Genomic DNA, 13,183 nt, shown 5'->3' with positions numbered 1-13,183 from the left:
GTTTTGAATGAGGGCGGAAAGAAAAACATCAAATTTGATAAAAGAAAAATTACAAATAATTTGGCTGTTGCAGTGGCTCAGCAGGTGTAAAGGTACCAGCTGCCAAGATGACCTGAGTATGACCCCAGGACCTCCTGGTAAAAAGAGAGCTGGCTCCCACAAGTTGTGGCCTGGCCTCCATATGCACCCTGTGTCACATACACACACAGAAATGTCATAAAAACACTTTTCAGAGATGCTGTGATGGATGATCTTTGTTGTCAACGGGACTGCATCTGGAATCAATTAAAACCCACGCTGCTGGGAAGCCCTGTGAGGGATTGTCTTAATCAGATTATTGATGCAGAAAGACTTACCCTAAATCTCAGCCACATCTCTGGTGCAATCCAGATATGGAGAAGGACATGGAGAAGGGGACTTTGCCTTTGCTTGCCCCCCTCAGTCTCACTGGCAAGTTCATCTGTCCTGTTTCCGTGAGCAGTATTAAATCCACCTTCTTCAGCATCTCTACAGACTGAAGACCAGCAGCTCTCCAGGCATCCAGTTGGGACAGCTGACACATGGAGATCTGTGAACTGAACTGCCACCAGATCTTAGCCTTTCTGTCATCAGGCAGCCCTTGCTGGAGCACCCAGACCACGTCCCTTCCCGTTTCATCTGTGGCTGTGTCTGTGTGTATCGTCAGTTCCGTTCCTTTACAGAACCTCGGTTAGCACAGCTGCTCAGCGGCTAAGGTACTTGCCGCTCTACAGAAGACCCAGGTTTTGGTCACTGCATTCACCTGACGGCTCCCAGCCATATGTAACTCCAGCTCCAAGGGGGCCCGATGACACCCTCTTCTGGCCTCTGCAGGCACTGCACACACATGGCATACATACATACATATGCACAGCGAACAGTCATACACATAAAAACAAGTGGAAATATTTTAAAATTATAAACAGTACTGCTTTAGACTATAGATGCTTATCTGCTAAAACAAAAGCTACCCCCAAACCTGGAAAGAAATCTGTTAAACAGTTCCTGGAGGAAGATATGAACTAAATGGCAGAATTCTATTTTTTTTTTATTTTTATTTATTTATTTATTTTATTTATTTTTTTTTTTTTGAGACAGGGCACTCTGTGTAACCACCCTGAATGTCTTGGAGCTCACTCTGTAGACCAGACTGGTGTCAAACTCAGAGAGATCCACCTGTCTCTGCCTCCCAGGTGCTGGGATTAAAGGCACATCACTCATAGGATGCTAACGTCGAATGGAAACACTGGGTATCAAAACTTCTGGACTGTGGTTTAAACAGAAGAATATATATCTTAATACTAAAAATGAGAGAAATGACTTGGCAAATTTAGTTCCCATCTTAAAAATATAGAAACCCTTCCCCAGAAAACACCCCAAATATATCACCACTACAGGTAAGTGGGGAAACTGGTGATGCGGAAGGGAATCAGGGGCACACTTAAGCAGTGGAGATGCATTCCTTAGCATGGGTCAGTGTGAAGTGCCAGCTCTGCCTAAGTTTACGGTTTGAAGGCAGTCTGAATAAACACATTCATAGAAGGGGACAAGTGCATACCTCGTTCCCCGTCACTGGGAGTGAGCTGCAGAAGCTCTGCTGGACAAGCCGTGCCTATGCTAAAGCAGCCAGAGACCCGCGTGTAAATAGACCAGCGGAGTGGAACTCAAGAGCTGGAAACAGACCCAGGAGAGTTTTAGCAGATGGTAAAAATAGATCCGAGCCCAGGAGCAAGGTTGCTTTTCTTAATAAAAGATGCTGACAACTGGAGGCCGCATGGGAGGATACAGACTGTACATCATGTGACTAAAAGAGGGGCAGCTGAATGTGGGCCCAGAGGCTGTGATCTCAGCGCTTCGGAGGATGAGGCAGGAGAAGACCAAGCCCCAGGCCAGCCTGGGCTATGTAGTGAGAGCTTGTCTATAAGGAAACAACAACATAGAAAACACATGGCTCAGAATTCCATCTGAACAGTAAATCCATGGGAACATTCCACAAAAGACAAGTGGATCTCTGTGCTCTTAGAAGGAAGAGAAGTGTTTTTTAATTGAGATTCATATCTACTTCTGATCAAAAACATTAACTCCACCGTTCATGGGAAGACGCATAAATGCCAAAGGGCACTAGACTGGGAGAAAACATTTTCCATATCTGAGAGTATTAATATCAGGACACAAATTCCTACAAGTCAAGAAAGGCCAAAATGGATAGCAAAATCATCTAAGAACAAATGGAAACATTGAAAAGACAAAAATGGCCCTTAAGCATATGAGAAAATGTTCAAGACCAGTCATCACGGTGGAATTCTGGGGAGGCGGCTAAATGGTTAAATGGTTCCCTTGCCATTCGACTGTGAGGGTCTGAACTCGAATTCCCAGAGCCGTCCTCTTTGGGAGGTGGATGCAGGGGAGTCTCTTGAGGCTCAGGGGCTGGCTCCCTGGTGTACATGGTGGCCACAAGAGACCCTGCAGAAACAAACAGTGTCCTGAGTTAGAGAACCATGCCTTGATAAAATGAATTGCATTGAATTATTTCTTGTACGTCAAACTAACCAGAAGTGAAGTTTGAATGCTATCCTTTGGAAAGCCTGTGGGAAGCAGTTCCTGTCCTTCTCTGCTGGTAGGGGAAGTTGGCATCATACAGGACCAAGAAAATGGTTCAGGAATTGCCCAGAGTGTGAAAGCATAGACACCACAGTTTGTAATCACAAGATGCACAGAACATAATGCACAGGAGTGGAAAGGATGAGACGGTGGCTGGGGTGTGATTGCCTGGAGTGAAGTGATACAATTCCCAGACGTGCGGAAAGCGTCAGTACTGTGTTGCCGTCCACATTAAAGGCAGGAAATTGTCACCCATGTAAACTCGGGCCAGAAATACACTCAAAGCAGATGGTGGGTGGGTTAGTGACTCTCTGCAGCTGTGAGCAGAGTCCCCGAGAGAGTAACTAGAAGCAAGGAAATGTGTTTAGTCTCACAGCTTCAGGAACTTAGCCCACTACACGGAGAACGCGCTGGCAACTGAAGCAGGCTCACATCAAGGTGGGCGGGGTGGGTGGGCATAGAAGGGTTCCGGAAAGACACATCTCCAGTGACCCTCTCATCTCCCACCTTTACCCCTATCCCAATGCCGTCGTACTCTGAGGAGATCCATCTGCTCCTGGACTCAGAGTACTGAAATCTGTAGCTCTACAGATACTTTTGCAAACACTCACAGCCGTGAGTTTTGCTAATCTCAGGTGTTTATTAGTCCAACCAAGCTGACAGTTAAGATTAATCATACGGGCTGGGCAGTGGTGGTGCACGGCGGTGGTGGCACACGGCCTTAATCCCAGCACTCAGGAGGCAGTGGCTGGCAGATCTCTGAGTTTGAGGCCAGCGCGGTCCACAGACCGAGTTCCAACACAACCAGGAGCACCAAGAAAGAAACCTTGCCTTGAAAGGCCAGCAGCAAAGATTAACCATCATGTGGGAATGCAGTCAAAGGAATGGGAGAGAGAGACAGTATTAAAGTATATGAACTTTTGATGTAGTTAAACATAAAATGACTGAAGGGGGATGGCATTGATTTGTTGGTTCTGGAAATTAAACTTGCTCATGCACGCTGAACAAGTGCTCTACCACTGAGGTATATTTCCAGCCTAAATGAGTAAATTTTGGTTATTTTTTTTTCTTGAGCTAGTCTCTCTCTATAATCCTTGCTGTCTTTGATCTTACCATGGAGACCTGGCTGGCCTCAAAATCAGAGATCTTACCTCTGCCTACCAAGTGCTGGGATTAAAGGTGTGTGTCACCACACCTGGCACTAGACACCAAAATTTTGATGAAGTTTTGATAAAGAGGAGGAGAAATGCTTATTGGTTGTATTAGAAAATCCATTGACTTGGTTGAGGAGGACCCAAGCAGGTTGCACCATTATAGGGCAGTGACGTCATTGCCACTTAGACATCACCATGGTAATCCCAAAGATGACGTCATCAAACAGCTGAGCAGGAAGGCAGTCCCACGTGATAACTTACTCTTTTGTCTTCAGAGAAGTTATGAGGGACACTGAATACTGATGCCTGAGAAAGTTAAAGGGACCAGAGACAGGGTCGCTAAGCGTGCCAGCTGCTTAGTGTGGTGGTGTGGCGACAGTCAGTGCTGCGCACACTGTCCTTGTCTGCTTCACAGGTCACTGCGCTTATGTCGGGGTTTCTGTGTGCTTAGACAGTACGGGACTCAGGTAAAAAGCCTGTCTGTGACTTAAATGATTCAGGGAACTCAATCTGCATGGATGAAAACCAGACCATTGTGGGGAGAAATAATGGTAAGAAAATGCTAGTGAGAAGAGTGTATGCGTGTGTGTAACATAAGTGCAGTGTCTGTGAGGCCAGAGGTTTTGGATACCCTGGAGCTGGAGTTGAATTGGTTGTGAGCTGCCCAACATGGGTGCTGGGAACCAAACTCAGGTCCCGTGCAAGAGCAGCAGATGCTCTTAACGTCTGAGCCATGTCTCCGGTCCTATTGTATGGTATTTGGTGGTTAGTTGGTTTTTCGAGGCAGGGTTTCTCTGTGTAGTCCTGGCTGTCCTGGAATTCGCTCTGTAGACCAGGCTGGCCTCGAACTCAGCGATCCATCTGCCTCTCTGGACTGATCAGATACTTTGTTGAAAGGCGTGCATCACCACCGCCTGGCTGTCCTTAACATTTTTATGTAAGCTTGAAGTTGTTTCATGCAAATTGCCACAATGAATGCTAGATTTATATTTTAGAATTTTTTTTAAATATTTATTTATTACGGTGTTGCGGGAGGTCCTTCCGCCCCTCCAACCAATAGCTGCTGTGATACCAGCCCATTGGGGCGTGGTCTCTCTCCCTTTAAGAAAGCGGCTATTTCCTCTGCTCGCTCTCTTCACTTCCTGCTCCGCCGGAGACTAGACTCCCTTCCTGGTTGTGCAGATGGCTGTTGTCTGGGACGGTGATCTGTAAGTTTTCCCCTTTAAATAAATAACACCCTATTAATCATAACTCCAAACTGGTGTGGCCTTGTTCGTGACTTATGCCTTCATTACGTATACAATATTCTGTCAGTGTGTGTACGCCTGCAGGCCAGAAGAGGGTACCAGACCCCATTACAGAGGGTTGTGAGCCACCATGTGGTTGCCGGGAATTGAACTCAGGACCTTTGGAAGAGCAGGCAATGCTCTTAACCGCTGAGCCATCTCTCCAGCCCTATTTTAGAATTTTTTTACAATAAGTTGTGTTGTGTGAGAGGGTCCCACCCCACCCACTGCTACAAGGGAGAGAGGAACTGTGCTGAGCTGGGCCGTCTGTTTTCTGTGTAAGGCTGTCTGCAGTTATTATCATAATATTTTTGTCTCAATCGTTCTGAGCTCAGGAGGAAATTTATTCCTACAGGTGATTGATGAGAGAGAGTTTTTTGAGATCATGCCCAATTATGCAAAGAACATTGTTGTTGGCTTTGCAAGAATGAATGGGAGGACCGTTGGAGTCGTCGGCAACCAGCCCAAGGTGGCCTCAGGTAGGACATGGGCCCCAGAAACCTCTGATTGGGTTTGGACACCAAGACTGCTTGAACTCTTAGTGACTGTGTGCCTTAACCCTTCCATGGCCAGGGAAGAAGCTCAAGGCGTGTGGTGATGGTGTCTTTCTCTTAGCATTAAGTATTTCTAAAGCTCCTTTCACAGCAGTCTCAGGTTTCCAAGATCCTCTTCCTTCTCAGATCAGAAGGTCTGTGATTTTGAGGGTGGCTTTCTGTTCTCCCTTGTTGAGGGGACTGGTGTCTTCTTTGTGTCTCCAGTGGCTTGGTCACTGACCGTAGTGGTCAGCACCCGAGACCTGAACAGTATCTCCCCTCGGGTGACAGGGCCAGATCTGAGTTCTAGCTGGCTGAGGGGCTCTCCTAGCTGTGCCAGAGGGTGGGGACCGAGGGTGGACACTGATTCTCTTCACTGTTCTTCCTTAGTTTGGAAAACAGAAATCAGTGTTACTGTCAGCTGGGTGTGGAAGTCAGGACACCAGGCAGGGCGAAGCAGGAGAACCCTGAGTTCAAGGTCAGCCTGGCTTGCGGGGGCAAGACCCTGCCTTAACTGGAACAGCATCAGCAGTAGATATCACACAACACCAGCATTTTTTCCATTCTTTGTGGGCCACATCACTGATGCTCCTGAAACCTTTCAAGACCTTAGGCACATACCTGTGCCTGCAGACAGCAATCTCCAGCTGCTCCTGCTGCAGCTTTTGGTCATTTGAGTCTTCTTGCCTGCTTACCCACCTGCCTGCCTGCCCACCCACCTGCCTGCCCACCCACCTGCCTGCCCACCCACCTGCCTGCCTACCCACCTGCCTGCCCATCTACTTCCATCGGACTGACCATCCGTCTGGCCCTTCCCCCATCCCTCCCTCCCTCCCTCCCTCCCTCCCTCCCTCCCTCCCTCCCTCCCTCCCTCCCTCCCTCTATCTATCTTCTTTCCCCTTTTTCTCTCTCTTTCAGACAGGCTCTCCCTGTATGTACCTGGCTGGCCTCAAACTCATAGAACTCCACCTGTCTCTGCTTCCTCAGCACCCAGTGCTGAGGTTAAAGGTGTGCGCCACCATGTTTGGGTTGCTCCTGTGTCTTCGCTAAGCATTATATGATTTTAGCCCCTATGCTGAGGTTTGATTGCATGCGAATTAATTTAGTGTGTGGTGTGTGGTCCAGCCCAGTTCTTCAGCATGTGGAAATCCAGTTATCCCTCTTTCCAGATTTGGGGTATTTTTTATCATGAAAGGATATGCTGACTGTGTTTTTTGGGTTCTGTTTTTTAAACAGACTTTATATAAGTAAACTGGAAAAATTGTGTGCGTGTGTGGTGTGTGTGTGTGTTTGGTGGGGGTGCACATTTGTTCATACTTTCATACTTTCTATGGACACTGTTCTGAGCTGCAGCTGTCATTATTCAAGTTAATGTACTTTTTTGTGTGTGTGCTTTTTATATAATTGTTGTTTGAAACACGGTTTCTCTATGTAGCCCTGGCTGTTCTAGAACTCACTGCATAGACCAGACTGGCCTCAAACTTAGAGATTTACCTACCTCTGCCTCCCAAGTGTTGGGATTAAAGGCGTTTGCTACCACTGCCCCTTATTTTCTTACTGTATCAGCTAGTAGAATATTGAAAAGTAGTTGAGAGAAGCTAAATAAGAAGGAGAACCCAAAGAAAAACATATAGGCATCCTTCTGGATATTAACCTTCATCAGGCGATGAAAGGAGACAGAGACAGAGACCCACATTGGAGCACCGGACTGAAATCTCAAGGTCCAAATCAGGAGCAGAAGGAGAGAGAGCACGAGCAAGGAACTCAGGACCGCGAGGGGTGCACCCACACACTGAGACAATGGGGATGTTCTATCGGGAACTCACCAAGGCCAGCTGGCCTGGGTCTGAAAAAGCCTGGGTTAAAACCGGTCTCGCTGAACATAGCGGACAATGAGGACTACTGAGACCTCAAGAACAATGGCAATGGGTTTTTGATCCTACTGCACCTATTGGTTTTGTGGGAGCCTAGGCAGTTTGGATGCTCACCTTACTAGACCTGGATGGAGGTGGGTGGTCCTTGGACTTCCCACAGGGCAGGGAACCCTGATTGCTCTTTGGGCTGACGAGGGAGGGGACTTGATTGGGGGAGGGGGAGGGAAATGGGAGGCGGTGGCGGGGAGGAAGCAGAAATCTTTAAATTTTTTTTTATTATGTATACAATATTCTGTCTGTGTATGTGTGTGCAGACCAGAAGAGGGCACCAGACCCCATTACAGATGGTTGTGAGCCACCATGTGGTTGCTGGGAATTGAACTCAGGACCTTTGGAAGAGCAGGCAATGCTCTTAACCTCTGAGCCATCTCTCCAGCCCCCAGAAATCTTTAATAAATAAATAAAAAAATAATAGAAAAACAAAAAAAAAAAGAAAAGAAAAGCAGTTGAATGGGTTCTGCCTAACAGCCTTGGCTGACTTTGAACTCATTATGTAGATGAGGCTGGCTTCCACCCCGCTGTGTCTGCCTGCCTTTCTGTGCTGGGCCTGTGATCCTGGAAGAGCCACTGCTCCCCACGGGATGTGATGATGGCCAAAAGATGTTGGTAGATGTTCTTTATACAATTTGTAAAACTTTCTCTGTTTCTAATAGGCTAGGGGCTTTTCCCCTTTTATTTAACTTAAATGGTCATTGGATATTGTCGAATTCTTTCCCTGCATTTATTTATGTGGGGATGGCTTTTTTTTAGCCTGTAATTTGACAGATTATGATATTACCTCTTTCCAGTGGCTGGACCAGACTTGTTTCCCTGAGTTAAATCTCATCTTGTTGTGATATATCGTCCTTCTCACTCACTGCTGTCTTTCACAGTGTTTTGTTGGCCTTTTTGTGTGTTGGTGAGAGATGCCAATCTGTGGTTGTCTTTTTCTGGTGTCTTTGGTTTTGACGTTCGGAATGGCAGCTGTCATGAGTGAGTGAGGTAGTATTCTCTCTCCTTTCATCTTCTCGACAAGATCAACAAGATCGTAGAGAAGCGGTAAAGTTCATCCCTGACACTCGCCATCAGGCGTGTCTGGGCTTCATTTGTTTTTAAAGTGATGGCGGGAAGAAAAGGTAGAGTTCCAAACTGGACAGCTATGACCCTGGCTGTTTGCCGCTGTAGTCTCCCTGCGCTGCAGGTCTCTGTTCTTCAGATTGTTGTGTGGTGCTTGGCCTCCTCCCTCCCTTCCCAGAGCACTTGTGAAGGGCCTAATGCAGAGTGTGTGTAGGGCAGGGGTTCTCAGCTTTCCTAATGCCATGACCCCTTACTCCAGTTCCTCCTGCCGTGGTGATTCTCAACCAGAAAGTCATCTTCGTTGCTACTTCAGAGCTGTAATTTCGCTACTGTTAGGAATTATAATGTAAATATCTGATCTGCAGGATGGTCTTAGCACCCCAGTGAAAGGGTGGTTCAACCCCCAAGGTGGTCACGACCCACAGGTTGAGGACCACTGGTCTAGGGTAGTGAACTCTGTAGCCTCCCTGTTTATCCTGGAATGTCGCCACTTTTCAGTTTTCCTTCCCCTTTGAAGCACTGTGGGTACAGAATTATTAGTGTTCTTCATTCTGCATTTAAAATATATGATCTATCGTCTGGCCTCCACCACGTGCAGAAATAGCATTTGACAATCTAATCGAAGACCCCTTGTGCACAGGAGTCTTGTCTCTTGCAGCCTTGAGGGTTCTCTGGGTCCTCCAGTGTCCTGCAGTCTCTCAGTCCAACTGTCTGAATTTATCCTGCTTGAGTTTAGAGTTTCTGGTTTTTGTAGTTTCATATCATATCAAATCTGGGGAGTTTTCGGATACTTGTACAAATCTTAGGCTTTTCTCTCTGCGTGGCCCCGCTCCTGGCGTGCTGTGTCCGCTGGAGGACTTCCCTGTTACCTTACGGGTCTGTGAGGTGTGTGAGGTTTTCAGTGGTTCCGTCTCCAGTCCGTTCTTCCGCCGGCTCAGGTGTCCTGCTGAACTGAACCCTCTAGGAGATTTCCTCTTCACTCCTGTGACTCTCAGCTCCAGAATCTTTTAGGTTATTTTTTATAGCTTGTCCTCCCTGGTTTCCTCATTGTGTTTGCCTTGTTTCCCTGATTCCCGTTGTTCATTGCCATATTTTTCTAATGTATTGACATTTGGGTATTTTCTCATTTTCTCAGGCCTCTTATTGTGTTTCTGGGTCTAGACCTGCAGGTGCTTCCTAAATTCCCTGCACACACAGCTACTGATGAGTTCATGAGTTCATGAGGGAACCCCTTTCCTCGGCTTTTTCCTCCCAGGCAACTCTGGTCGCTTGGCCAGGCTCAACGACTGTCTTGAAATGTTTTACTGCAGTTTCTTGTATGTGGTGGTGCACGTGTGTGGAAGTCAGAGGACAATCTATGGGGGGTCACGTCTCTCCTCCCACCACAGGGAACTGAGGGTCAGGCTTGGTGGCAGGCACCTTCCCTTCCCATGGGTCTGAACAGCTGCCCGCTGCTGCCTTTGGTCTGTGTATCTGAGAACTCTTCCTCACTGCTCCTCAAACTGGCTGAGACCTAAACCATGTCCGTCCAGCAGCCATGCCAGCTGAGAGTGGACTCACACAGCTGTAAATAGAGTCAGCTCTCTGTCCTCCAGAACCAGGGAGAGCAGGCTTGTGCTTCAAGTTGGAGATTATACACATTGTAAACGCGTGTAGTTATAATGTAAACAGTGATACACATGCTGGAGATTATATACATTGTAAACGCATGTAGTTATAATGTAAACAGTGACATGCACGACTCTGGGGCAGGGATCGCAGCTTAGTGGTGGAGGCCTACCCTCCACCCCACCCCAAGGAAGCCCAGCTCTCAGTTCTCCTTGAGGTGTGGGTCCCGGCAGTGTGAGTGATCTCCCGTGATCCCCTAGCACAGGCATTGCCCATTGTTGCAGTGTGCTTTCTGAGGAGGGAACCCTGCTTTGGGGTTTTTAGATCTGTTGACTCCCAGGGGTCTCTGTGTACTCTAGATATGAGTCCGTTGTGGAACTGTGAACTTTTTTCTTGATTTGTGACCGTTTAACTTCTTTCTTCTTTTTTCCAAGCAGGGGGTTGAGAGGAGGGAAGGGCACAGGGTCTTGCTAGATAACCTATCAGCTATACCGGATGGACCTTAAACATGTGATGCTCTTTTGGCCTCAGCTTTCTCGTTGCCGAGACTGAGGCATGCATGACCACACTTGGCCCTTCCTCATTTAAAAATATTTCACGTGTGTGGGTGTTTTACCTGCATATATGTGTATCACGTGTGTGCCTGGTGCCAGTGGGGTCAGAAGGTGGCATTTGATCCCCTGGTTGCTAGCTGTGAGCTGCAATGTGAGTGTTGGGAACCCAACCTGGGTCCTCTGGAAGAGCAAACAGTGCTCTTAACCACCGAGCCATCTCTCCTTCCTTTCTTAATGTCTTCCTCTCGTGCATAGCATTTCTGAAAACCTGGTAAAGTCCCAACTGGTCTCAGAGAAAAGTCTGAAAGCCCCTTGAGTGTAAGTGGGGGACTTACTAGTTAGTACCCGCTAGCAGCCTGCTCAGGTTGACTTCACAGAGCCAGGTCCTCTAGGCCTCCTACAGTGCTGTGGGAGGTGGTGACTTCCCTACTTTGCGTATGAAGAGCCTCACGCTGGAAAGGTAACTTCCCAAGGGCGATTTCTAGATGGACCGTAGAGCCAGAGTCCAGCTCTGCATTCTCCAGAGCCACTCTGAGTGACAGCTTCTGCTGAGGGTCTCCTTGGGGCAAACCAGTCTGGACTTCGGCTGACTGCCCTTCAGTCTCTGGGAAAGAGCTTGCCTAGCTGTCCCAGGCTGCCATGTTTTACCACTGATGCCACAGCCTTGTTTGCCTGGCAGGAGTTCTGGTGTCAGTCAGATGAACTTGTGCGGCCTGGGTGCCTGATGGGGGCGTATTACCACTGTGTGTGGCGCTGTGTCTAGAGCGTCCAACAGACAGTCTCTCTCCTTGTAGGGTGCTTGGACATTAATTCATCTGTGAAGGGGGCTCGTTTTGTCAGATTCTGTGACGCATTCAACATTCCGCTCATCACTTTTGTTGATGTCCCTGGCTTCCTGCCTGGTGAGTCCAGCACAGGTGGGGATGGTGAGGTGGCTGCGTTCAGTGTGGGTCTCTCACAGACCCCACGGCTCTGACTTGTCTGTCTTCTGTTGTCCAGAAGATTGGCCCTTGTGAGGATTGGTCCTCTCTGAGGTTGTCACAGCCATGAGACTTTGCAAGGGCTCTAATGTAACCTGGTGACTCTTCCTCATGACCTAGGCACAGCCCAGGAATATGGTGGCATCATCCGGCATGGCGCCAAGCTGCTTTATGCGTTCGCTGAGGCAACCGTACCCAAAATCACAGTCATCACCAGGAAGGTGAGGCTCTGCCCTCCAAGCCTGTCCCTAGGGATGCTCCTAGCATCATGGCTGAGGTGGTCTGCCATGAGGTGACCTGGTCTGGAAGGAGGTGTGCCTCTCGCTCACCCCTGTGAAATGTCTAGAGGGCTCACCCTGCAACATGTGTTACAGACAGCCGGCAGCAGTGGTGGTGTGGGCTGTACGAGTCTCCGGGCTTTGACCTTGTGGGGCCGAAGGGCATGGCCCCATTTCCCTTGGCTTTCTGGAGTGCTGGGGGTGTGATTTGCTTGTCCCTGACATTGACACTCAGCATATGACTTGTTCTAGGCCTATGGAGGTGCCTATGATGTCATGAGCTCCAAACACCTTCTTGGTGACACCAACTATGCCTGGCCCACAGCCGAGATCGCAGTCATGGGTGCCAAGGTAAAGACATCTAGCAGCACTGGGCCCAAGAACTCTCCCGATAAGAGTCTAACCCTGAAAAGCCCCCCTTCCTCTCCAGTCCACCTCCTGTCTCCCCAGTGACAGGCACATTGATTGGTGTCTTCATGAAGAAGAAAGGTTGGCTTTGGAAGGGACCCAGGGAGAGAGAGGAGAGTCAGCTGAATTCACCTTTGGGACAGTTTCTCACCACCTCATCTCATCTGCTGGGGTGCTCCAGCTATCACTGCCCAGGGGGCAGCCTGCAGGCGGCACCAGGGTTTGCAGAAACATCCACAAATGCAGCGAGGAACTTGGGAAATATTTCTTCTCTATCTTTGGTCCGGACTGTGTCTATCTGAGGGATAAATAAGGAAATACACACTTTCCGATGGGCACTTTCTCTTTTACTTCATGTTAAAAATGCTCGCTGAGAATCTGTCTCCACACAGCTGCATTCTTCACATACAGCTACATATCTCTGTTTACATATGTACATCTCTCTCCGACACGGCCGTACATCTCTGTATACGTTACAGCTATTGTCACGTGACTACACATCTTTCTTTTACAAACATTTCTCTTCTACATCTCTTTTCTGTACAGCTTCATCTTCATTGTCTCCTCACAGTTACAAATCTTCACACAGCCACAGCTCAACATCTCACTCACATAGCCCTCACCACACAGCACACACACAGCTCCATCACATGGCTCCTACGTAGCAACAGCTCCTTCACACAGTGCGCTCTCTCTCTCTCTCTCTCTCTCTCTCTCTCTCTCTCTCTCTCTCTCTCTCTCTCTCACACACACACACACACACACACACACAC

The 13,183-nt window shown here is 48.2% G+C and overlaps 1 protein-coding gene across 2 annotated transcripts in view; it reads left to right on the top strand.

Annotated features, from left to right (window-relative positions):
• Window positions 1-13,183, top strand: part of Pccb (propionyl-CoA carboxylase subunit beta) — a 47,145-nt gene that overhangs the window by 30,570 nt on the left and 3,392 nt on the right. For both annotated transcript variants that reach the window (XM_050139383.1, XM_050139382.1), the window contains 4 exons: window positions 5,415-5,538; window positions 11,539-11,646; window positions 11,845-11,945; window positions 12,255-12,353. In XM_050139383.1, the coding sequence (XP_049995340.1) occupies window positions 5,415-5,538; window positions 11,539-11,646; window positions 11,845-11,945; window positions 12,255-12,353 (432 nt within the window). The remainder of the gene's footprint in view (window positions 1-5,414; window positions 5,539-11,538; window positions 11,647-11,844; window positions 11,946-12,254; window positions 12,354-13,183) is intronic.

Source organism: Alexandromys fortis, unplaced genomic scaffold (genome assembly GCF_014885135.2).
Source record: "Alexandromys fortis isolate MF-2015 unplaced genomic scaffold, M_Fortis_MF-2015_v1.1 scaffold_36, whole genome shotgun sequence".
In the NCBI taxonomy this organism is placed as follows: domain Eukaryota; kingdom Metazoa; phylum Chordata; class Mammalia; order Rodentia; family Cricetidae; genus Alexandromys; species Alexandromys fortis.
Note: the sequence above shows the minus strand (reverse complement) of the source record. Positions and strands in the feature narration are given on the sequence as shown.